We start from the raw sequence: 26,978 nt of genomic DNA, 5'->3' as shown, positions 1-26,978 counted from the left end.
AAACAGGTTGAATGATTGAAATATTTTTAAAAATTAAATTAACTTTACATGTTTTGAGGGGAGACAACTTTGTTAACATCCTGTTTTTTTGGCAGTGAAAATTGAAAACTTATTTGCAGCCACTGTAGCTCTTTTCGGAGCAGGAAACCGTACCCTGAAACAAGATTTTTTTGAAAGGCCAGGTAAAAACCTACAAATTTCATACAGTTTTGATTATGAAAAATGTGCATGGATCATGTCTTCATGTCTGTGCACATGACCTGGTTTCAAGTTTTTTCTGTCAAAATTAGAGCTTTTTTCCCCCATGTTCATTGGATGGAATGTTTTTAATATATTAAAAGTACACATTATTTTTATTTCATTATAAACTAGAGAACATTCTGATTCCAGTGATATCAAGTTTTATACAAGTATCTTTATTAATCAGTCCACCACTAAGGGTCACTTATGCATGGTCCCTAAAAATGTGACGTCATAGAAAAAAACTGTTGATTGCACCCCTTGCAGCTGTGGAACCAATGTGGAAAGTAGAAAGACTGGCAGACCATGTACATTTGGGACAGTCTCAATTCAGGGCCTCTTTGCGAGCTCAATACAGCCCGGGAATGTTCCATGGTAAAACCAAAGAGGAAAATAAACAACTTAAGACGGTGTTTAGCAAAGATCTAAAGTGCAGATGCTCCATGATACTAAAGAAGCTGATGGAGAAATATGACAAAAACATTAATGAAATAAGCAAAGACTTACCAAAAGTGCTCGATGCTACCCTCCGCTGCTATGATGGTGATTGCACCCAGTGTCCTGAATATTCCATTGTCTGCAAAGGTGATGATGCACTCAACTGGTGGAGTCGTTCACATTACTTGTCAACATACCAGATCACTGCCCTGCAAATGGATAAAACACATAAATTTTTACTTCAAGAAATCCTGAAAATGAAATTAACTACAGCAGCTGTTGAAAGCATGAAACTTTATGACAATACCAACAAAAATGAAGGAGTTCATAGAGCACTGAGTGTAAATTTGCCCAAAAATGTTATTTACTCCAAAAATATGGAAGGACGACTTGCTTCAGGAGTACATAGAAACAACAACATGCCGGGAACCTCAACACAACTTAAATGTACGAATCTAGGAGTAGAACTTTCAGAACGAAGTAAACGTTACCTCAAGAAAATGGACACTGACTTTACATATAACCAAGATTATATACTAAGACCAGAAGTTCAAAAAAGGAGATTGCAGCAGAATGCAGAAAGGCTTGCAGAGCACAAGACATGGAGAGAACTGAATAAAAAGCATGACTATTACTGCAAAGGTCAACTAGATCCACAGCCTGCCTTACAGTTCCAGGACCATGACAGCTACTGCAAACCAAAACTTCCAAGACCTGCTGCAGACTGAGATACCAGAGCCACCAGCCAACAGAATCATAAAAGGTCCTTTTAAGGGCCACCCAAATATTAAAAAAAGAATCTAAAGTTGTTGTACAGTAGTTTCCAAATTTCTTTTCCTTTTTTCCTCCCATTCTGATAACAAAATATATTTTTTTTGCCCGCCCCAGAAAAAAAAAAGAAGTAAAATTAAAAATATAGAAGTACCCGATAATCATTTTACCCAAATTATTATTGTCCATTTTCAACTCCACTCTGCATGGAGGGAGGGGATCTGGGTGGCCCAAGCAGGAACTGGTTGAAACGCATGACTGCCGGCTGTTGTTGAAACCATGAGGTTCCAACGACAGATGTTCGACAGCAATGCATTTCGAATTGTGGCACAGGTGCGAAACATCATCAGTTTTATCAATAATGATATTCTGATGATGCACCATGTAGGCAAGCCTGTGCACATGCATTTGTCTCCACCCCCTGGCATCTGGAAATTTACAATTAATGACTCCATATTTGCCATTAGGTGTACATAAACCTGTCCAAATTTGACACTGCCCATTATAGCCAGGGGCAGAGCTTTCTGTTAATTTCTGACTATATTTCAAATAAAATGCATCCATTTTGAAGATGTGATGTTTTGTAAGACAATAGAGTAGTAATATATTATTAAAATATAACAAGGGTCCAACATTATTGACAGAAAGGGCTGAACCTGGGGTCAAAGGGCTTTCAGTGCATCAAAATGGCCAAAAATGCCTTAAATTGCATAATATTGCCAGTTTAAAAATTAAAATTGATTAAAATTACAATAAAACAATAATATTTATCATTTGAAGTGACTTTCTGCCAAAAAAGTTGGCCCTTTCTTCATTTTCAAGAATTTGGGTATCAGCCTCTTAGGCCACAGACCACAATTAATTCCTCTATTAGTTCTTTATAACTTTTTGTCACATTAAAAAATTTGCACCATGCACTTTTGTCCAATCTTTTGTGTGTGTAATGTATAGTACCTGTCCAAAAGTATATCCAAAATTCAGAAAGATTGAAGCAATCACTTTTACAAAATTAGCCAATACACATCCCTACCCCTATTGACAAGTCAAGAGATGTTCCGAAAACTGTAAATATCACCTTTTTGCACTTAACCTAATCACTCTTTCCATATCAAAATAAGTTAAAATACAACAACCAAAAGTTTATTTCACCTATCTTTTTTCATTTCCAACCCATAAAAACTAAATAATCAATGAGAAAGGCAAAGAAAAAAAATAAAGAAAGAATACACCTTAATTAAAGGGAACTATATTCGTGAACAACGAAAAGTAGGGTCATTAATTGTGGTCTTGGGCCTTAAGGGTCAACAAACATGCTATAATTAACATCTATTTCTTCAGGCTAGCTGCCTAAGGACTAAGAAAATTAATTTAGGTTTCAATAGAAGTTAACATAAATAATCTGAGTTATTTCCCTTGTCATGCTTGTGTACCTTTTTTTTTTCGTGTGGAAAAGGGGGGGGGGGGCAATAATTGATTTTCCCTTGTGACTTACAAATGAAACATGAGGTACAATGTACTGACAAGTTTTGAAACAAGCAAGTTTAAAATAAATTAGAATTATTCAGAAAATAACTTTTTCTTAAGTCTAGTGCTTAGTATAACATTTAGTTGAATTTGGCTGATTTATGTGCAGCTTCGAATTAAACTTTCGTAGGACAAATAAAACCATAATACATTTTATTATTATTTGTGCTTCCCCTAATACAAGTACATGTTTGTACATGTATATCATGTATATATAGGTCTTTATTGGTCTTTATTTGTAATATATGCTTCTTTTTTTCAGAAAAAATAACAAAATGACAGATTCATCAGAAAAGACTCCTTTAATTAACTCTGATAGAGTTCTTCAAGATGCTGAAGAAAAAGAAAAATCAATTGATACTAACAAAGAAGAATTTTCATTTTCCAGAATCACACGTCGAGAAAAATTGCTGCTTTTATCTATGGGACTTATGAACTTTTTTGCGTGCACATGTTTTTCACTTTTAGCACCATTTTTCCCTGCTGAGGTTAGTTTCGTAGTTAATTTTTTTGTTTAAAGTGTAAAATGTTAAATAAATTTTGGTGAAAACGTGTTCATTTTGTACATTTGTACATAGTATACAATGTATATTTTCACTGTCTTCTAAAGTTTTGATATAGGCATAAATGGGATATTACATGCACATGACAATGCGCTTTGTACAATACTAGTCTAGTATTATATATTTGTGATTATTTTTATTTAAATGCAAAACTATTGAAAAACATTATACTGCTGTGCTGATTGCTGAAATTAATATTACATTAGTTTAACATAACAGAACACATTGTGATTAACATGATTAAAAGGACATTAACATACATGTAGATTAAGACAAATGAATTTTGATGTTTCAAACATTTATAAAAGAAGAAAGACAGGCTTATGTTCAAGACAGTAGTGACTGTACTTTGACCTTTATTGGTTTACTTTTACAAATTGTGACTTGGGTGGAGAGTTGTATCATTGGCACTCATACTACATCTTCTTAAATCTATTTGTACAAACCCATTGATAAGTATCCGAAATGATGTTTGTAAACACCATAAAAGATACAGCAAAAGTGAAATGATCGAGTTGTTTAACATTAACCGAAATTTTAATTTGATAAATTGATAAAAAGATTACCGGTATATACTACTACCATATAAAAAAAGAAGATATGGTATGATTGCCAATGAGACAACTATCCACAAAAGACCAAAATGACACAAACATTAACAACTATAGGTCACTGTACGGCCTTCAACAATGAGCAAAGTCCATACCACATACTCAGCTATAAAAGGCCCCGATAAAAAATGTAAAACATGTCTACTATGAGGATACTGTGGATACATAATGACCTTGACTGAATGTGGAGCCCTTGTATATACAGGATATATAATACAATTTATATTTGATTACTTGAACACAATATCCAATCAAATGTTCTTATTTCTACATTTTTAGGCTGCAAGGAAAGGAGTATCAACAACAGTAACAGGATTCATATTTGGTGTGTTTGAATTTGTTATTTTTATATCATCACCAATATTTGGTAATTATGTAAGTATGATGTCAGATTTTAATGTTTCTTATTTTTAGCTCACAGGGCCTGAAGGGCCAAGTGAGCTTTTCTCATCACTTTGCGTCCGTCGTCCAGCGTTAACTTTTACAAAAATCTTCTCTTCTGAAACAACCGGGCCAAATTTAACCAAACTTGGCCACAATCATCATTGATGTATCTAGTTTAAAATTTGTGTTTTTTGACCCGGCCAACCAACCAAGATGGCTGCCACGGCTAAAAATGGAACATGGAGGTTAAATGCAGTTTTTGGTTATTACTCAAAAACCAAAGCATTTAGAGCAAATCTGACAAGGGGTAAAATTGTTTATCTGGTCAAGATCTATCTGCCCTGAAATTTTTAGATGAATCTGACAACTAGTTGTTAGGTTGCTGCCCCTAAATTGGTAATTTTAAGGAAATTTTGCTGTTTTGGGTTATTATCTTGACTATTATTATATATAGAGATAAACTGTTAACAGCAATAATGTACAGCAATTTAAGACTCAAAAATAAGTCAAAGTGACCAAAATGGTCAATTGACCCCCTAAGAAGTTATTGTCCTTTATAATCAATTTTTAACAATTTTCATAAAATTTGTAAATTTTTACTAACATTTTTCACTGAAACTACACGGACAAGTTCATTACAGATAGAGATAATTGTAGCAAGAATGTTCAGTAAAATAAGATGTACAAACACATCATAATCACCTAAACACAATTTTGTCATGAACTGTCCGCTTCCCTTGTTTAATTCACATATACCAAGGTGAGCGACATAGGCTCTTTAGAGCCTCTAGTTTTGTTTGTTTGCATTTTAGACTTCACTCCATAAGGAATTTTTTGTTTGTTTGCATTTTAGACTTCTGTTCATAAGGCATTGTGTGTGTTTGCCATTTAGACTTCTCTCCATAAGGAATTTTTATACGACCGCAAATTTTGAAAAAATTTGCGTTGTATATTGCTATCACGTTTGCGTCGTTGTCGTCGTCGTCGTCCGAATACTTTTAGTTTTCGCACTCTAACTTTAGTAAAAGTGAATAGAAATCTATGAAATTTTAACACAAGGTTTATGACCATAAAAGGAAGGCTGGTATTGATTTTGGGAGTTTTGGTCCCAACATTTTAGGAATAAGGGGCCAAAAAGGCCCAAATAAGCATTTTCTTGGTTTTCGCACTATAACTTTAGTTTAAGTTAATAGAAATCTATGAAATTTTGACACAAGGTTTATGACCACAAAAGAAAGGTTGGGATTGATTTTGGGAGTTTTGGTTTCAACAGTTTAGGAATTAGGGGCCAAAAAAGGGCCCAAATAAGCATTATTCTTGGTTTTCGCACAATAACTTTAGTTAAAGTAAATAGAAATCAATGAAATTTAAACACAATGTTTATGACCACAAAAGGAAGGTTGGTATTGATTTTGGGGCTTTCGGTCCCAACAGTTTAGGAATTAGGGGCCAAAAAGGGACCCAAATAAGCATTTTTCTTGGTTTTCGCACCATAGCGTTAGTATAAGTAAATAGAAATCTATGAAATTTAAACACAAGGTTTATGACTATTAAAGGAAGGTTGGTATTGATTTTGGGAGTTTTGGTCCCAACAGTTAAGGAAAAAGGGGCCCAAAGGGTCCAAAATTAAATTTTGTTTGATTTCATCAAAATTGAATAATTGGGGTTCTTTAATATGCCGAATCTAACTGTGTATGTAGATTCTTAAATTTTTGGTCCTGCTTTCAAATTGGTCTACATTAAGGTCCAAAGGGTCCAAAATTAAACTTAGTTTGATTTTAACAAAAATTGAAACCTTTGGGTTCTCTGATATGCTGAATCTAAAAATGTACTTAGATTTTCGATAATGGCCCAGTTTTCAAGTTGGCCCAAATCGAGGTCCAAAATTAAACATTGTTTGATTTCATCAAAAATTGAATAATTGGGGTTCTTTGATATGCCAAATCTAACTGTGTATGTAGATTCTTAATTTTTGGTCCAGTTTTAAAATTGGTCTAAATTAAAGTGCAAAGGGGCCAAAATTAAACTAAGTTTGATTTTAACAAAAATTAAATTCTTGGGCCTCTTTGATATGCTGAATCTAAACATGTACTTAGATTTTTGATTATGGGCCCAGTTTTCAAGTTGGTCCAAATCAGGATCTAAAATTATTATATTAAGTATTGTGCAATAGCAAGTCTTTTCAATTGCACAGTATTGTGCAATGGCAAGAAATATCTAATTTCACAATATTGTGAAATAGCAATTTTTTTTTAATTAAGAGTTTTCTTTCTTTGTCCAGTATAGTAAGCAAGAAATATCTGCAATAAATTTTTTTTAATTGGAGTTATCTTTCTTTGTCCAGAATCAACTTAAATCTTTGTTTTTACTACCAACTGATAAATTTAAATAATCTTTACCATTCAGTGATAACAAGCAGTTTTTTTTACATCTTAATATTTTATGATGTATTTAAATGAGTAGTAATTGTTGCAAACTCCATTAGAATATTTTAATTGAAATTAGTTTTGGAATAAGGGAAAGGGGGATGTGATTAAAAAATTGGGTTCAATTTTTCTCATTTGAAATTTCATAAATAAAAAGAAAATTTCTTCAAACATTTTTTTGAGAGGATTAATATTCAACAGCATAGTGAATTGCTCTAAGAGAAAACAAAAATTTTAAGTTCATTTGAATACATTCATTCTGTGTCAGAAACCTATGCTGTGTCAACTATTTAATCACAATCCAAATTTAGAGCGGAATCCAGCTTGAATGTTGTGTCCATACTTGCCGCAACCGTTCAGGGTTCAACCTCTGCGGTCGTATAAAGCTACGCCCTGCGGAGCATCTGGTTTGTATTTGCATTTTAGACTTCTCTTCATAAGGCACCTGTATCTTGTATTGTTAACTGCCATAGTTGTCTCAGGGGTGCATGTTTTTGGGTTGATCCTAGTCAAGGTCAAACCAATCACTTGAAAATTGGTATTTGAAGCATTAGAGCATTGTCTGGTCTTCTCCTGGTAAAAAAAGTTACTACATGCCTCTCCCTCTGAAAACTGGTTCTTCCCTCATACAGAAATTTCCAAGATGCTTTGTATTCAAAACAATGGTCATTTAAACTTATAAAAACTTGCCACCCTTTTAAACTGGATACTGGCTTTTGGTTAATCAAAATCAGTTAAATTTTGTCTCATAAGACGACTTGACCTTGGTAACTTAAATCACCTATCAGTATATAATTGTTTAAATAAACAAAGAAGATAATTCCGTTCAATCACACACCTGCATGTGACTGACCACTTTTTACCTGACAAAACTAACTCAAACTGTATGAACAAGCTGGGAATAGTATATCAAACAGGAAATCTGATATGTTTCTCGGTATGAAATGACAAATCTTTTAACTTAATACATAGATTGATTTTGGATAGGTTTGACTGAAAAACCTTTGAAACTGTTGTGAATGGTAGTAATATTGACCACATAATTCCAAGCATTCAACAAATACCAAGTTTTATCGTAAAGAAGTTATATATTGTCATATAAAATTATGAAAAAATTCATGGGGCATGAATCTATACTGATTTTATGACCAGTTTTCCCTTTATGCATACTACTTTACTGCAAGTTTACAGCATTTTTACCTATTATTCCTGCAAAACAGACAAACTCAATTTTCGGCTCTCCCTTGACACCATTTGCGAGTATGGTCTTGAGGAAACGATGAAAGTCCGTCGGACGGGGACGATAAATGGCTGGCCCATGTTAAGAGAGAGCCATATCTCTTGCACGTTAAAGACACCCTTGTAGATTTCGAAAAAGAGTAGGCTAATGCCGCTACAAGGCAGCACTCGCACCCGCAAAGTGGAAAGGGATTAATATAAGTTGTAAAACTTGTTTCCCAATCCACTATAAATAAATATGTTTAGAATAAAACAGACAAAATGAAATAGAACTTGTAGCTATATTTACAATACATATAATATACAGAACTAAATTTCACACTAAAATACAAGTATTGTGAGTAAGATAAAAAAAACAACAAAAAAAACACCCCACATTTTAAAATACAAATGTATTCTCAAAGACACATGCTGAAGGGGAGAAACTCTTGATCATTTAAATTTTGAAACAATTGGCTAAAATGTTTAAATTATAGAATGTATAAGTCTGAGTTTGGTTTTGAAGATTATTTAACTACATTGCCTTTTGATCTAAGAATTTGTTTGTGTAAATATAGATGCAGTAGTCATAGGTTACCTATTGAATGTGGTAGATTTTATAGCATTGATAGATCAGAAAGAATATGTGATTTATATGTAACAGCAATGTGCTAGGAGATGAATTTCATTATATATATGGTGGTACTTTCTTTAATGCTGAAAGGCTGAAATGTTTGCCTGCAGATATTTGTAAAGTTAAAAATGCTACGAGTTTCTCTAATTTAATGAATAGCAAAGATAAATTTGTTATCGTTGGCTTAATAGCCAAGTTTTGTAAAATTGTAATGTCAATTTACAAATGATATTTACCTTCCTATTTATTCATGCATTTGTAAATATATTTGTTCATGCATTATTTGTATATTTTGTGGGTAACAATTTTGATGGGTACTAGATTTCCTGTTTTTTACAAGTTCTGAATAAAAGTCTGAATCAAAATGAAATTTGTAATTTTGTCAAATATTTAAATTTGTGGTTCACCTATTTCCATATCATGAAATCCCCAAATTAAATTTAGGAATATTTATACTGCATATATAACCGAATTAAGGTCAAGTTACAGTAAATGGGCTATGTCGCAGATTTCAGTAAAATTTGGCATACAACTCTGGCTCGATGAACTTCAACTGAAAATCGAAAAAATATTGCATTTATCTCAATTTTCATTTGAAATATTACTGATTGAATTCTTACAAAATGGGTGAACATTTGTATAGAAAGCACATAAAATCGGCGAAAACCCTTCTAAAATTTGTCTTAAAATCGCCAAATCTCTAATTCTACTCCATAGATTTTTCTTAAAAAACTATATGTTGTTGAAACATAAATTTTCGTTAAAATGATGCAAAATAAAGATAGGGTCACCGACTTCGTTTTATGGTATACTTCTTTAAAGTTGCGTTCTTTGTGAAAAAATCTGATAAAACGTCGAAACAATCGTAACATTATCGTGTTGCAGGCCATTAAACGTTGATTTTTGACGTTTTTCACTACCAACAAGGTAACAAATTGATTATAAGACAAAAAACGAAGTCGGTGACCCTATGATTATTTTATATCATTAAAACAGAAATTAATGTGTCAACAAAATATAGTTTTTTAAGAAAAATCTATGGAGTGGAATTAGTGATTTGGCGATTTTAAGACAAATTTTAGAAGGTTTTTCGCCGATTTCATGTGCTTTCTATACAAATGTTCACCCATATGAAAAGAAATCAATCTGCAATTTTTCAGATAATAAAAAAGATAAATGTATTATTTTTTCAATTTTCAGTTGTAGTTCAACGAGCCAAGGTTGTATGCAAATTTTTAGCAAAATCTGCGACATAGCCCATTTACTGTTCCTTGACCTTAACAGCATGAAAATATGAATCTAAAATTTTGAATGTTTCTTTTATGTCTTTTTGAACAGATCACAAGAATAGGCTCAAAGTTTATGTTTTCATGTGGTACATTTGTAACTGGAACATGTGCAATTCTTTTTGGGTAAGTTTATAAAATAATTTTTTACAATGTTTTTTATTTGCTGGACATGCTAGAATTGCAATTTATATAAGAAATATGTCAGAACTATGTATATTGGGATTTTCTTCCTTCTTTTCAATATTAGTTTCATGATTTTGTCACAGCAAATTTCTTTTAAACAATATGTTTTTCATGTCAGGCATTTAAAAAAAAACTGATAATCCAACCATTAAACAGTTTCATTTTCTATTCACAAGATGAAAAATTCAACAAATTATGCCTCTTGATGACAAGTAATAACTCTTTTGAGTGAATAATAAGAAAAAAAACCCTACATAGATAATTAAAAATACTAACTTGATCAAGTAAATCCCCTGATATAGCTCTATTTTGTAAAATACATGTATGACCTACATTTTATACTTTGGTCAATTTGTACCTTTTCATCAATGTTCACAGAAAGGAAGTTTGATACATGTATGGGGCCCTTTATAGCTTGTTGTTGGGTGTGAGCCAAGGATCCGTGTTGAAGGCTGTTCAATGATCTATAATGGTTTACTTTTTTAAAATTGTTATTTGGATGGAGAGTTGTCTAATTGGCACTCACACCACATCTTCCTATATTTATATCAATTAATTTCAACACTTTAAAAGAGGCGTTTGGTTGCGTAAAATCATCAGTCTTCATATAAAAATAAATTTTGTAAATGATTTTTTATTTTTCAGAGTTTTAGATAGATGTCCTGATGGGATAGTTTACATTGTGATGTGCTTTTGCTGTCGTGTAGTGGAAGCCTTAGGGTGTTCTGCATATGTTACAGCTTTGTTTGCCATAACAGCCAGTGTGTTCCCTGATAATGTATCCACTGTTTTTGTAAGTGAAAATAGTAAAGAAAGAGGCATTGGTCTATCTATATTCTATACTGGTCTTTCACACTCCAAAAGGACATAAGCAATTTTTATGCCCCATTTATGGGCATTATGTTTTCTGGTCTGAGTGTCTGGTTAGTTAGTTTGTTCATTCATCTGTCTGTCCCGTTGCTGGTTAAAGTTTTGCTCAAGGTAGTCTTTTATCGAGTTGAAGTCCTATCAACTTGAAACTTAGTTCACATGTTCCTTATTATTGGAACTTTCTAATTTTAATGCCAGATTAGAGTGAGACTACAATTTCACAGTCCACTGAACATAGAAAGTGATAGTGGGATTGGGGCATCCCTGTACTATGGACACATTCTTGTTATCATTTGACTTCTGTGTCCCATCCTTGGTATTTTATCCATCTTTTTGTTCTTTGATTTAACTAACTCTGGGATTTTCTTACCACTTCACATTTTCATCAGTTGTGTTTCATTGAATTATTTCCAGATAAATTACCTCAATCACCATTAAAGGGTCAGAATCCAAATTGAACATGACTACCCTCCAATTTTCAAGAAGTACAAATATTAATTAGGCTGTTACTGGTATGCAGACTTTGGTTAAACCAAGAAATAAAATATTGTTAAGTCTGAAATCACTGCAATGCCAATGTTGCATTAACTTCAGCTATATCAGGATTGCAATAACAAAAACTCACATTCCTAATTACAGTAGTAGGTAACAGCTTTATTATGAATTTAAACTGTTATATTGACTTATTGTTAATCAGGCTACTTCATGTACTTGAAAATGAACAATGTTTAACAATTTTTTAACCCCAGATCATTGCAACTCTTTTTGTATGTGTATTTCAGGGAGCATTAGAAACATTTAGTGGAATAGGTATGATGGTAGGTCCAGCAATAGGTGGAGCTTTATATACAGTAAGTTCATTATGTTAATCTGCTGGTCTCTTTTGGTGTTTTGACCCTTTAACCCTCATACAAATAATTTGGAGCTGGCTTGTATTTACAGAAAAATCTAAATTGCATTGAATTTTTACCAATTGACAATTAAGAAGAAAACAGGAAGCTCGGTGAAATAAGGACAGGTGTTATGATTGCCAATTCACAATGAGACAACTATCCACCAAAGTTCAAATGAAGTGGATATAAGCAGGATTCATTAACACCGAAATACATTTAATCGCTCGATCAAATTACATTTATTGAAATCTATTGTAAAACTTATATGGCATAAAACTCTTTAAAAGCAGAAACAGTTCATGATCTAATGTAGTTTAATTAAAGAATATTCAGAACAGTTTGTGATTGAAAAGGAATTTCAAAAGAGAGCAAATCTTTCATGACAAATTCATGTGAAATAAGTAAAAAAAATAGCTGATTGTTTCCCTTTATCTTCTTACCTACATATATAGATTTCCTCTATTCTTAAAGGTTTTGCTAAATTTGAAAAACTTGAGAGAATTGTTTTTTACTGATGTTCAAAGAAGATGATGATTGTTCACCTACTCCCAATATAAGTTTTTCTTACATACTCAAAGGCCTGAAAACTACGTTTACCAAGATATTAATACTGAGCTATTTGACAAAATTTTATTTCATGTTAAAACAGACAAATAATTATAGATTATCAATTGTTCTTCAAATGAGAAGTACCGGTACTTCCTCATCAACAGCCCCCTGCAATGAGATGTATCCAGGAAACATCCTCCATTTTGATCGAAAGACCATTGATAATTAGATATAGGAAGATGTGGTGTGAGTGCCAATGAGACACTTATTCATCCAAATAATAATTTAAAAAGGTAAACCATTATAGGTCAATGTACGGCCTTCAACACGGAACCTTGGCTCACACCGAACAGCAAGCTATAAAGAGCCCCAAAATTGCTAGTGTAAAACCATTCAAACAGGTAAACCAACATAATATCTTTATTGCTATTTTTCTAGGCAAACTCAATGCATGGGCTTATGATTTCATTGTATTATTTTTCTTTGTATACTCAACTGAGAAAAAACAATTTCACTCTTGTTATGTGATACCGAAAAGATAAAATAAATTGTGGAGACACAAATGATTATTTGTAATTCAAATTCTGGCTTGATAAAGACTAAAGAACAGGCGTCTTCTGATAGAGTTCTTGATTGATGCGAAATGTTAGATTATGTAGTGGTCTATCTGTTGTGTGATATTATTCGCGCAATCAGAAAACATTTGTCCATATATTTTTTTTATTGAAATTTTCTTCTCTTACATAAAAAATTTATATTTTCAGGCTGGTGGCTTTGGTTTACCATTTTTTGTTATGGGTTCCGTAGTTATACTGTATGGAATGTTTTGTCTCTATCTCATGCCTGAAGTTAAAGGTAAGATGAAAAAAGAAGGAGGGATTAAAATACACACACAAAAAGAATGAGCAATTTGTACTTTTGGCTGTGTAAGTAAATAAGGATGTCTCATTAGGCAGGGTCTAAGTATCTGCAAAAATGATTAAAGATTAAAGGTTCTTTTCTCATTATTTGCCATAAATCAGTTCGGTACCTCAGCAATCATAAGAAATTCAAAATTGTTTATGACTTTAAATGAAATTAGAAATGTGATTGAATGATACATTTACAAACATAAAATAAAGAAAATACACTATCTTCAAAATACAAAGATCTAAAAAAAAATCAGCAATAGTTTTTGAATTGTTTTTTTTTAAGACTACCAGCTACCAGATTTTAGATTTTGCTGTCTTTTAACATTTAATTTTTAAAACCCTACACAAGTTTTCAATTAAACATCATAATAAAGCGATACCAATTTAAATTAAGAAATCACTGCCATATTTATTGTTGCAAATCTCTTATTAACCATGCTATTTGTTTTGAAACCAGTGATGTTAGTGTTTTTGTTAATTGCTGTAAAATTCATAATGTTATATTTTATTTTACCTTTTTTTTACAGATCATCATAGCAAGTTATCAAAACCTTTCTATTACCTCCTGAAGAGTCCATTAGCTTTAGTATCTGGATTCTCCATTCTTGTAGGAGCATTTTCACTAGGATTTATGGATCCTACATTAGCTCAACATTTGTCAAAGGTAATTTACTTTAATTTTGTAGTCACATGGATTCAGGATATACTAAGACAGATTGAGGCTCATATTTATTCTGATAGGACAATGCCATTAAATGAATAGGGGGGAGGGGGGAGGGGGGCTTAGAATTCTAATATGACTATGTTATTAAAGAATATTGGGGGATGTAGAAAGAGAGGCTTGATTTCATTTATTATTGTATATTGTAGGTGTAATACCACCAAATCATGGTACGCCACATCCGGTTGCATACGAAAGTAGGTCTAAAAAAATATTCCCTTGAATTTGACCGTTGTAGGTAATTAATCCTACATTTTATTGCAGTAAAACTATTTCTGTGTCATAAACATATTTCTTGGGTATTTGAAAACACCATTATTTTTTATTTGTGATTTCTATAGAAAATTTTGTAATCTTGAAGTTACATGGTGACTAAACCTTGTACACAGATAGAATAAGGAGAGAAATTTGATTCGTTAACTTCCAATGATGGTTATTTTCTTATATGCAATGAAATGTTTATGAAACTTTCTCTATAGAACTGGACAGGTTAAAACTTTACTCATTCCAAGTATTTCTTTATTTGAAACAAAGATAAATTCTGCACAACCAATTTTTTGAAAAGTGCAAATTTAACAAAAACTAATAGGGGAAAATCAATGGTGGTATTACACCTGTACATCTTTTTGATGTAAGCACAATCATTTTGTTGGGGAAGGGGATTAGGAACCTTCCACTTGACCACATCCATTGTAATGAGCTAGATTTTAGCTTTTATGATTAAATTCTCCTTCATTATACAATAACCTTCCATTGTATATCTTACCCTAATAGTTCAGTTCTTATATTGTTGGGGAGGGGGATTAGGAACCTTCCACTTTACCACATCCATTGTAATGACCTAGATTTTAGCTTTTATGATTGAATTCTCCTTCATTATACAAGAACCTTCCATTGTATATCTTACCCTAATAGTTCAGTTGTTATATATTCCGCTGATTTACTAGTACTTCATTAACACCTGTATGCATAGACAATAAAAAATGTCAATCAATCATTCAGAATTGACTCAGCATTTACCTACCTCAACAAAACTGAACTGATTACTGATTGGTCACCTCTTCTACTGGATACTAATTAAAATCAAGGATTCCTGAAGAGTTTTTACATTGTTAAGAACTCAGGCCCTCACTAGTAGAAGGGACCAATTATGACGAGGGACTGGATTGTTTGACATATGTATCTAGATCCTGATCAGAGTATTTACCAATAACAAATGATAGTCAAAGTGCTTGTGATCACTGAATGGGAAAGATTGCTTTCATTTTACAGTGTGAACAGAAAATTAAACATTGCATTGTTTTAAGCAATGGAAGGTACTTCTATATTAACTCATATGAACCACATGACCTTCCATTTCTATTTTAAGATCAGATATATGGATAAAAAAAGTTTTCTTGACAAGTATGATTATTTCTTAACAAAATAGAAATGGAAGGTCATGTCGTTCATATGAGAAAATATAGAAGTACCTTCCATTGCTTATATTTTATTTAATAATAGAAATAATCTTAGAGCTCAGATGAGATGTACTTGTATTATATTTTGCCATGAGAAATTGACAGGGATGTACATGTCAGGGGCGTAGCTGCCGTTAGGCACTTTAGGCACGTGCCTACACATAATTTTTCACAAATATTTTTTTTTCTTCCAAAAAAATAAAAAAATGATAAACAACGTTATCTGTAGATGAACGCCAGTTAAGTTCTCAAAACTCTTTGATTATCGAATGTCAAGTGCACACTAGTCTCTCGTCCTTAGTGAATGGAATGTTGGAAAGAAATGAATGTTATTATGTTTTTACCTTATATAGAATCTATAAACTAGAACTTAGTTGGTTCAGATCATTTCACTTCTATCAACAAAAACTTGAATGAACCTCAACTTAGACACATGCATGAGTGTTTTACTTTAATTAGTTGTTAGTTTTCAACTAGCTTTCCAGTTTGCCCTCACCCGACTTGCCAATGTTGGTTGTCCGTTTGGCTGTGCAGGATGTATAAATACGCAGTCACGTTAGGTCAAAATGGGGACATTAAATCCGATGCCTAGTTGTAGAGAGAATGCCACTCTTTGGGGAGTTCGTAGTTGGTCTACTCAAAGGCAGAATTTCTGCTCTTTTCCAATAATCCCTCATTTTCAAATTTCCAGACCTTCGTTCTGGACGATACCTATTACAGGACCTAGCTCCCTGTTGTATGTATTTATTGTAAAAAAAAAATTGTCCAAATTCCTAACCCGGTAGGGATTTTACAGTAGAGGATACTAGTAAAGAAATATGCATTTCTTGAATTTTGTTACGATGGTATGAACAGAACAGAACTGTGTGTATGTGTTTGTGTGGCTAGGGTGTAGGTTTATAAGAATAAAAAAAAAGATTAATGATTATTTTCCAGCCAAACGGATCGTTTTATTATATAGAAATATTAGTGTTTACGTGGATTCCTATTTTTTTTAATGAAGGATCGTCACAATATTTACTATTAATTAAGTTATACGTATATATCAATCAGAATGGAATAGATATGAAAATACCAAACAGGGTGTACTGCTTCATTAAATGGATACGCTGATCTACGCTGGGCAGTGCATAATGTGAGTTTTTTATCCATATTTCCGATTGTACTGCGTTACCTAATTCACTAGTCAGATTACTCATAATTCTTCGAACTTTCATCATGTATATAATAATTATCATGAATAAATAACCAGTAAATTTAATATTTTTTAACATAAAATTATACAGCTAAAATGCTTAAAACCGTTTTCCGTCGGGGGGCTTAGCCCCCCTGAACCCCCTACCAGGGGAGCCCTGGACCTACTGGGGGCCTTTAGCGGCCCCCAGACCCCCTGCCTATTGGTGCCTACAGTTGGCTGAATACCTAGCTACGCCCCTGCATGTGTAACTCATAATCTTATGAGAGATGTTTTGTGTTATAAAATGTTTTACAAAGAATATGTTTTCGTATTTTTCAGTTAGATTTAAATACATGGCAGATAGGATTGATGTTTTTAATTGCTCCAGGAATTTATGCTTTCACAGCGCCATTATGGGGCTGGATTACTGATAGTAAGGTAAGGGGGAGATAATTTGTTAAATGCCACAATGTTAAATGAATGCTTTTCTTACAAAAGTGGTTTGAATCAAGACCTTCCATCTGATGCTCCTTTTAAAGATTAGTGCCAGGTTTGCATGCTAAAGAAGCATTGCAACAATATTAAGGAGCTTAAATTAACCATATAGTAAACTTTATCTCAAAAAAGTGGAGATTAAAGTTCTTATTTTGCAAAATGTTATCTGATTTCATGCCAGTTCAAAATTACAGACTGCTGAGAAGACAACATGTCAATACATACCCAGGGACTAGCAATTTAATTTGTTTATATTACTTTAATACATTGAACTTTACTCTCTTTGCATTAGGCAAAATGATGTTTATTTGCATGCAGCTTAAGAAATATGAAAAAAAAATGTTTTTATGAAAGCAAGTATTCATTTCTTGGACCTTTCCCTATATAAATACATAATATCAATAAGAAAATTTTGTGAAATAAATCATCCTGAAGTCAGTTAGAAAGGCTAAACAAGAAATAAAGTATGATGGAATGTTTGTTTACATTAAAAAAAATAGCCTACAATATGTTTGACAGTATATACTGAGGCACTGTAAAAAGAGCCAATGATATAGTGTCTAGCAACTTGACTTCTACTATGACATAGTCCATTTTAAACAAAGTTTACCGATAAGACAAAATAGTGATTTTTTTTTCTTTCTGCATTTATTATTGCGATTTTGTCATTTTAGATTAGAATGCAGTTTTAATATTTTACAATATTGAGAATAATTCTGTTTAATTTTCATATAAAAATTTCAAAATGCAAAGTTTAAAAAATTATTGCGAGCATAATCCTGTCACATTTTTTACAATAATAAAAAACATGACAGTAATTTCTGAATTTACAGTATGTGAATTAATTATTTATTTGATTTCAGGGTTATGTAAAGACAATGATATTCATAGGAAATCTTTTAAGTGTTTTAGCTTTCCTGATGTTAGGCCCAACATCTTTAATACCTTTCTTTCCATTGTAAGTATTAATAGTAATAATTAATTATTTTATGGGTAGAACTAATATCTTATGTCGTAATTGTGTGATAATGAAAACTTTGGGTGGATGATAAGGTATTGACATATGTTTAAACTGCTTAGGTGGTCACATTGGATAGTGTTCTCCCTAAAGGTGTGAGGTTGTGGGTTTGAACCCAAGCAGGGTCAAAGCAAAGACTTTAAAATTGTTATTAACTGCTTCTCCTCTAAGAAAGCTGCTTTATGGATCAACTTTAAAAAATTGAGTTATCTTCCATTGTCCTGAATTGTAGTTCAATCAAATGCAACTAATGCTTTATACAATGCAATATTTACTGATAAACAAAAAAATATCTTGACCCATCAGTGCCAACAAGTACTTTGTTGCTGAAGGTGACTGATGTGTCAGATTCAACAGTATTTTTGAGAGAAAGGTTTAAAGAGAAAAATGAGTACCTTGAAAAACTATGTATGTTTTAAAAGATAGGGTTACAAACATAAAAAATAGATTACTTTTTCTTTCAGTAATATATGGTTTATGATCATATCATTGATTATACTTGGTTTAATGGTAGGATGTGCCCTTATTCCAACATTCAAGGGTGTTCTACAAGGTGCTTTGTAAGTATTGTGTATGGGTAAAAGGGATTGTTTTATAAATGGCTAGAGACTACAAGCCAATTATTCAAATAAGTGTACATCCAAAATGGACAATATACAGTCATGACAGTTGTTTCTGTAATTTTCATCAATTTTGTTACAGCTTTGCTCTTTTAATAAAAAATCAAGAAAACCCTGAAGTAAAATTTTTAACTTCAATAATTGTTTGGTAAGTAATAGAATCATGAATTTAAATATTCTTAGAACAGCCAGTTTTGACTATGCTGTTTAAGATAGGTATTCTTGTTTTGTTTAAGGAACTCCTTCTTCAGTTTTCAATTAATAACCTTGGGGCTCCACAGAATGTCTGCATCCAATTTAAATTTTGTTCCTTTTATACAATGAAGTATTGAAAGTTTGAAGATATGTACAAAGCATGCAAAGAGACACTATTGAAATTTCGAATCTTCCAAAAAGTTAAAGGAAAAAAAAAAAAAAGAATTTAAAGTTCATTTAGATGTATGATCTTTTTGATGTTATCCAGTACTTTGGCAATACCGGATAATTGCAAAAAAAAATGAAGTTGTCTTTATATTTTGTCTATAAGTCATTGGAGAAACAAAATGTAACACTGTACTTAAGCAATACAATGTTTCATCACTCAGACATAATTTTTTGAACTCTGAAGTTTTGAACTCTGTGCAAGCTTTATTTTTAATAGGAGTGGAGCCAGGAACCCCAATTAAGGGCCCTGTAAAGGTGCATTTTAAAAACTGTTGTCTGAGATTTGCTTGGAATGTATCGTTAAATGTAATTTTTGAAAGTATAATAGAATAAGAATACATATATACATCATAGATTATAAATATATGAGCCTGAAATGGGATAAGATTTCTTTTTCAGTTCATTTTTCTAGAAATTTATCATCTTTTTCTACCTTATTTCATGATTTCATATATGGTGCAATCCCTGAAGCTTGCACATTGAATTTTTCATTGGAATTTAAAATGATTATGGTACATTTAAATTTTTCAGCAAATTATATCGGGTTGTTGTCTCTTTGACACATTCCCCATTTCCATTCTCAATTTTATATGTGGGCATTGGGTAATATAACTGACATAAATGTTCACCGAATTATGTAAAAAATCATGTGTTTTCAAATTACTTTACATTTATGAAGTCACAAATATATCACTTATGGCATAATTGGTGAAAAATATTGTATAACTGAAACAATTAGTCATTTTTTAACATATACTTTCATGAAATCATGACATCATCACAGTTTAAAAAAAATCAGGTTTTAGGGCCAAAATACTGTCAACCGACTCCTATGTAAATTTAACTCTTTTGAGTGGAGGGGCATACTTTATTTCACTTCATGCAGTGAAAAAATCTTTAGTTCTTAAATTAAAAAAAATATGTATCATTCGAGCATCTAAAGGTTTTGAGTCTTTTTATTCTTATTTCTGTTTTTAATCTTTTATTTAGTCAATTCATTCCTCATTGACTTTTTATTGTATAGCATTTTAAATGTTTTGTGTATACATTGTATGTACTCCTATTTTATAAAAATACCTGTAAAATCAAATGGTTTTTCTTTTATTCTATTTCAGACAAATTGGAATGCCAGAAAACATGGACACCCATGGTATAGTTTCGGGATACTTTAATTCTTTGTTTTCATTAGGGTATGTTAATACATGCATTTTTAACCGTTTTTTTTGTGACAAAAATGTCGGTTATTGATTTGGGAATGTATGGCAGGCGGTCGGGCGACCAGGGGGCGGGCGGGCAGCAATAAAATGTTGTCCATGCATTTACTCATGAACCGTTCAACCAAAGCTTTTAAAATTTTAATATGTTGTTACTGATGTCAAAATAAAGATCAAGTTCAATAATGGTGATTTTGACTTTTACTGTTCAGGAGTTATGGTTCTTGAAAGATTGTTAAATGGCGTTTCCAGTCGTGTCCGTGCATTTTCTCATGAACCATTCAACCAAAGCTTTTCAAATTTTAATATGTTGTTACTGATGACAAAATAAAGATCAAGTTCAATAATGGTGATTTTGACTTTTACTGTTCAGGAGTTATGGTTCTTGAAAGATTGTTAAATGGTGTTTCCAGTCGTGTCTGTGCATTTAGGCATGAACTGTTCTACCAAAACTTCCCAAATTTTTAAATGTAGTTACTGATGACAAAATGAAGGTCAAGTTCAATAATGACGATTTTGACTTTTACTGTTCAGGAGTTATGGTTCTTGAAAGATTGAAAAATTCTGTTTCCAGTCTGTCCCTGCATTTTCTCATGAACCATTCAACCAAAGCTTTTCAAATTTTAATATGTTGTTACTGATGACAAAATAAAGGTCAAGTTCAATAATGCCATTTTGACCTTTACCGTTCTGGAGTTATGGTTCTTGAAAGATCGTAAAATGACGTTTCCATTCAAGTTGTTGCATTTATTCATGAACCATTCAATCTAAGCTTTTCAAATTTTAATATGTTGATACTGATGACAAAATGGAGGTCAAATTTGATATTGACGATTTTCGCTTTCACCAATCATCAGTAATGGTTCTTGTGATATTGCCAGGACACAAATAAATGTTAATAAATCTGGTTTGCTGTTGTTGTGACAGCCTCTTGTTAATAAATCTTTCACTATTCAACATCTATATGTATCTTTATCTTAGCCTCAATTAATTTCTCTTTCAATTGATAATTGCTAACCAAATGAAACTTTTCCACAGATCATTGGCGTGTTAAGAACTTTTTATAAGGAAGCCCACTGACTGCCATAAGAAGGGTCCTGCTACAGTCATTCTTCAGTGTTTCCCTATATAATCTACCAAATTTTTCACATGAAAGAGGGGAGGTCCCCTGGATCCTCCTATGTATATTTATCTTCTTTTTTTCAATCTATATATATATATATATTGTGAACCAACTTTTCCACAGATTCATCTAATATTGTTCAATCTAATTAAACTTTTGTTAGTTCTTTTGTTCGGTTCAATAAACACGTAGTTGTTGTTCTCTGTTTGGTTTATTTACTCTGACCTTTACATTTCTTCATAAAGAACTCTATCACTCATTGATTAATTTACCTAATTAAAAATGCATCTTTCAAATAGATGAAAAAACATGTTTTTACTATAAAAAGTAATGCCTGTAATGTTGTATGTATTCAATATTAGTTATATAATTTCAATCTGTTCAATATCAACATAGATTAGTAACAGTTGTCATCTTTTACAGGGCATGTTTAGGACCAACTGTAGGTGGTGCTTTTGTTGATAAATTTGGATTCAACTGGGGATCCACAGGGGTGGCTTGTTTGTTTTTATTGGCTGTAAGTATAAGTTTACCTTAAATATATTATACTTCTAGGTGAAGGTATCAATTTCTTTGGCTACTTTAATTTCAGAAATTTAGCATTGTGTGTTATTTTGTCAAATTGCATTAAAATACTTAAAAAAATAAACACTCACATTCTAAAATTGCATGGTATTTTTTATCATGTTTATGTAGATTTGCTGAATGCATGGTAATTACTCTTAAATTTTTGTCCATTTTTCCAATATTGTAATACGTGTAATAAAACTTTCTGTGTTTATAATACCTTGGCTTTCTAATATAACTTATTTGACTTTAAAGCTCTTTAAAATTGTATTCCTTTGGCTTTCAAACGCATTTAACTTTGATATGGGCACATAATAAATCTTAGTTTTACAAGCAATTAAACATTTATATATTATTTCAGGCTTTTCTAACTTTCCTTTATGGACTTCCATCATCAATGTCTAGTAAATCCCTTACATACACGGTCTCACAAACTGATTATCTCAAGATTGAAGGAGAAAACAGCTCTGTAGAGATTATGACCAATGGAGAAGCACAGAATACTGTATGATCTGTACAATTAATTCATGTACATGTGATAGCTAAAAGTAGCATATTGTCTGTGATATGGGTTGATGTCGAAAAATTGTGATAGAATTCAATCATAGAAGATTATATACATGGAGTCAGTATTGGTAATTAAGAGAGCTTCATTTTCTGAGCTCATGCACTGGTATAGCTACCTCAATAAATTTTTTTTTTAAAGATTTCTTCTCTCTATTTGATGAAATCCAATAACAGCAATCAACATAGTTATCAGCAAGTGTGAGTACAGTTCTATAATCTAATATTCTGAAGATAAGATGGGAAGCCATTCAGCCAAGTTGTTAAAAATAAATTGTTAGAAGAATAGAATGCAAGGCCTAATAATCTAAAGGTCTGATAAACAGTTCAAAGACTTGATAGTCTTCAGGCCACAGATGGACCAATCAGAGTTGATGTGAAGCTTAGTAGTCAAATATTTAAACAGTTTAAAGCAATATAGAAGTTATGTTTTTATTGTTTTGTAGTAATATATTTAATGTATTTTTTATCAATTAGACATAAAACTGCAATGGTCAAAAGTTCTTTTCATAAATTGTTGGATTGATTTTGAAAGAAATTAAATTGTTTTAAATATTAAAAGAAAATATGATGGAATAAGTTAAATATGAGGGCTGAACACATATACTTCTATAGTTTCTAAATACCTGATGAAATTACTTGTACTTATACTTACTGTTACATAGTATAGTAAGTAACCTTTTGGACAACATTTTGTCATCTAACTGTGGATTCATTAATATTTGTTGGATATCAATTTTTGTCGATTTTCGTGGGTACAGGGGAACCACAAATTTAAATGTTCAAAGAATTACAAATTTTCTTAAGAATGTATGCACACTCTTCCAAAACCATGAAATGTCATATCCACGAAAATGAAAGTGATCATAAATCCATAAATTGGTACCAATGAAAATAAATAAGAAAATTCTTTATAATCTATTAGTTGTGCAATACTCTTTTTGTAGTTTAATCTACTTAACTTAACACGTTTATAATCATAATTACTGAGAGATGACAAATATTTATTTGTGTTTAGTTTCAACTGTTCTTAAATGTACATTCTGATATTAGTAAAAAGTCTTTAAAATATTTTTCTTTTACATACCTCAGCTGAATTTCCCATCCTTTCAATAATACTCTAACAGATGTGTGTCCTCTAGACATTCTTTTTGTACTATATATATGTACATGTTCTTTTGTGATAAAACTTCCTTGTGTCATGATTTTCTATTATATTAGCATTGCTCAAACTCTACGCAAACAGACTTTTGTGTTTAAAAGCTTTGTCAGTGATAGTGTTAGCACATGCATTAACTAATTTTTTTCTTCAATAGTGACTGTAGGCTTATTCTGCTCATTATTGGAATTTTTGAATTCAACAATAACATAAATGGGCCATTTTACAATTTTTACGATAGTAGAGGGGCATTATGTTTTCTGGCCTGTGCCTCCGTTCGTCCGTACGTGTGTCCGTTCGTCCTGCTAAGGTTAAAGTTTTTAGTCGAGGTAGTTTTTGATGAAGTTGAAGTTCAATCAACTTGAAACTTACTACGCATGTTCCCCATGATATGATCTTTCTAATTTTAATGCCAAATTATAGTTTTGACCCCAATTTCATGGTCCACTGAACATACATAGAAAATGATAGTGCGAAGCTCAGGTTTAAGTTTTTGGTCAAGGTAGTTTTTGATGAAGTTAAAGTCCAATCAACTCGAAACTAAGTATACATGTTCCCTATGATATGATCTTTCTAAATTTAATTCCAAATTAAAGTATTGACCCCAATTTCACGGTCCACTGAACATGGAAAGTTATAGTGCGAGTGGGGCATCCGTGTACTATGGACACATTTTTGTTTTTTATGATAAGCAAAAATTTAATGTTGTTTTGTATCATTCAAAAAGTGCTATAAGTCAAGATTTATTGATCTCGTGCCAATTGTTGTTTGTGTATTTTTCTAACTGTATTTCTTTATGAAATTTTGTAAATCAACTCAGCCATATCTATGCAATGTTATAATTTTATAGTAATGTAACATATAAATATGACTTAGATGGAGTGAATAGTTAAAATTTTAAGAAATTGTCCACATCTTTTAATTATGGGCATTATGTTTTTTGGTTTGTGTCCATTTGTTCGTTTCTTTGTCTGTTCCGGTTTCATCTGTCCCTGTTCAGGTTAAAATTTTTAGGTTAATGTTTTTGGTCAAGGTAGTTTTGGATGAAGTTGGAAGTCCAACCAACTTGAAACTGAGCACACATGTTCCTTATGATATGATATTTCTAATTTTAATGTTGAATAAGAGTTTTGATCACAATTTCTGAACATAAAAAATGATTGTGTGAGTTGGGCATCTATTTACTATGGACAAATTCTTGTTATTCATACTTAATGTAGCCATGGATATACTCAAAACTGTAGTTAATTGCATAGTACACAATTTTGAAGAAGTTTTATTGAATAATTCAATATATATATATATTTTTTATTTACAATTTTGCTGAGAAATAAAAGATGCAGTTTGCGTTTGGAGATAAAAAAAAATAATAATAACTACATTATTATATTTGATTTTAAAATTCTGGCTTACTAAATGCCCTCCCTCAACATTTTGACAGAAAACTTGAAGCTGTGCATTTTATTCTCCAACTAAACCAAATGACTTTTGTTAGAATTATTATGATTTGTACTACCAATTTTATGCTATACAGCAAGATTGTAAGTGCCTTGGCATTTTTTTTGCAACTTGTTAAAAATGAAAAATAAAGTTTAACCTTTGTATTTTATATCTTTCAATATGCTTAGGTGATATATTTTGTGTATTCAGCTATATGCCATATTACCATCTATGAGAGGTTACACTTAAGGGATATAATATATGATTGTTATATTGAGGAATATTGATTATTCCAGTTATTTTTTTGTTGTTATTTTTTTATATACAGTTTTGCTTTTTTGTATTTTGTAAATTCATGTATTTTTATTGAAAGAAAATATGCCATATAATTGCTAGTCTTTTTTCTCTCTAAAAATTCTTGTTTACATATTTAGCTTAACAATATTTATACCGAAGTTGGCTTTCCTTTTGATATTAAGTGATTGAATTGTTTGCATCCATCAAAGTTTATGCTGTACATAAAAAATAAGTCAATGTGTAGAAAATATACTTGTCAACTTGCTAGAATTTGGTTTCTATAGCTTTTTGTTTTGAGGATATGGATGGAGGTTGTTATTTAAGAATTAAATACTTTTTGTTTTGTTTTATTGGGGTGTAAAGGCATTGACCAAAGTACATTTTATATTAAGCATGGAAGCACTTCATTCTAAAAATGTGTGCATGGTCAATGCTTTTACAACCCTATAAAATAACTTAAAGAATCATTCAAGACTTATGATTAAATGTTTGTACATGTACTACATGTAGTATTATGAAAACCTGATTTCTATCTAGTTTTTCTTTAAGTTTCCTCTGCACTTGATTGTGGAAGCTTGTGTCATCATGAATGTTACATTTCATTTTGAAATTAAGATAAATTTAAGACTGATCCTAGCATGCTGTAAGCCAATCAAAATAACATAATATAATGAAACATGCATGTTATTATTCCAGACACAATTGTGCCAAGAGAACAGTGTCATACATGAATACTGTATTTAAATTGAAAGTTAATTTACATCCATTGCAACAGTCATTCCATATGTATGTCTTGTTTTTAAATCTTAAACAATAAATGAGCAGTTAAGGTGGTACCCAACACCTTGACAAAAATAAATTTGGCTTGTTTAATTTTCATAAAATTTTGACAAAATATTTACTTTGACCCTATGAAAAAAATATAAAAATTTCAGAAAACTTGAACCAATCACTTTCTCGGAAAAAAATGGTTGGATGGATAGCAGTTTGTCAAACACTTATTTTGATCATGGAGAAGCTTAACATTTCCTTAAAAATACAACGTTATTAAAAGGTTGAGCTGATTTTACAGAGTTATCTCCCTGTAGTGTTAGGTACCACTTTAAAGGAAAAATGAAATTTTATACTATATTTTTATATTAGATATTTACATTTACCATAAGGGTCATTGAGTGGTCTAAGTGTCTTTCCTACTC

At 31.5% G+C, this 26,978-nt stretch overlaps 1 protein-coding gene across 2 annotated transcripts in view; it reads left to right on the top strand.

Annotated features, from left to right (window-relative positions):
- LOC134715273 (MFS-type transporter SLC18B1-like) overlaps window positions 1–25,869 on the top strand; it is a 31,628-nt gene extending 5,759 nt beyond the window's left edge. For both annotated transcript variants that reach the window (XM_063577354.1, XM_063577353.1), the window contains exons 2-14: window positions 3,236–3,461; window positions 4,427–4,522; window positions 10,148–10,221; window positions 10,927–11,074; window positions 11,934–12,002; window positions 13,358–13,448; window positions 14,032–14,168; window positions 17,202–17,300; window positions 18,221–18,315; window positions 18,840–18,935; window positions 20,534–20,608; window positions 22,179–22,272; window positions 22,684–25,869. In XM_063577354.1, coding sequence (XP_063433424.1) covers window positions 3,249–3,461; window positions 4,427–4,522; window positions 10,148–10,221; window positions 10,927–11,074; window positions 11,934–12,002; window positions 13,358–13,448; window positions 14,032–14,168; window positions 17,202–17,300; window positions 18,221–18,315; window positions 18,840–18,935; window positions 20,534–20,608; window positions 22,179–22,272; window positions 22,684–22,833 — 1,437 coding nt within the window. In that variant the 5' untranslated portion in view covers window positions 3,236–3,248 and the 3' untranslated portion in view covers window positions 22,834–25,869. The remainder of the gene's footprint in view (window positions 1–3,235; window positions 3,462–4,426; window positions 4,523–10,147; window positions 10,222–10,926; window positions 11,075–11,933; window positions 12,003–13,357; window positions 13,449–14,031; window positions 14,169–17,201; window positions 17,301–18,220; window positions 18,316–18,839; window positions 18,936–20,533; window positions 20,609–22,178; window positions 22,273–22,683) is intronic.
- The last annotated feature ends 1,109 nt before the right edge of the window (window positions 25,870–26,978 follow it).

The sequence above is a fragment of the Mytilus trossulus genome, chromosome 4 (assembly GCF_036588685.1).
Source record: "Mytilus trossulus isolate FHL-02 chromosome 4, PNRI_Mtr1.1.1.hap1, whole genome shotgun sequence".
Taxonomy (NCBI): Eukaryota; Metazoa; Mollusca; class Bivalvia; order Mytilida; family Mytilidae; genus Mytilus; species Mytilus trossulus.
Note: the sequence above shows the minus strand (reverse complement) of the source record. Positions and strands in the feature narration are given on the sequence as shown.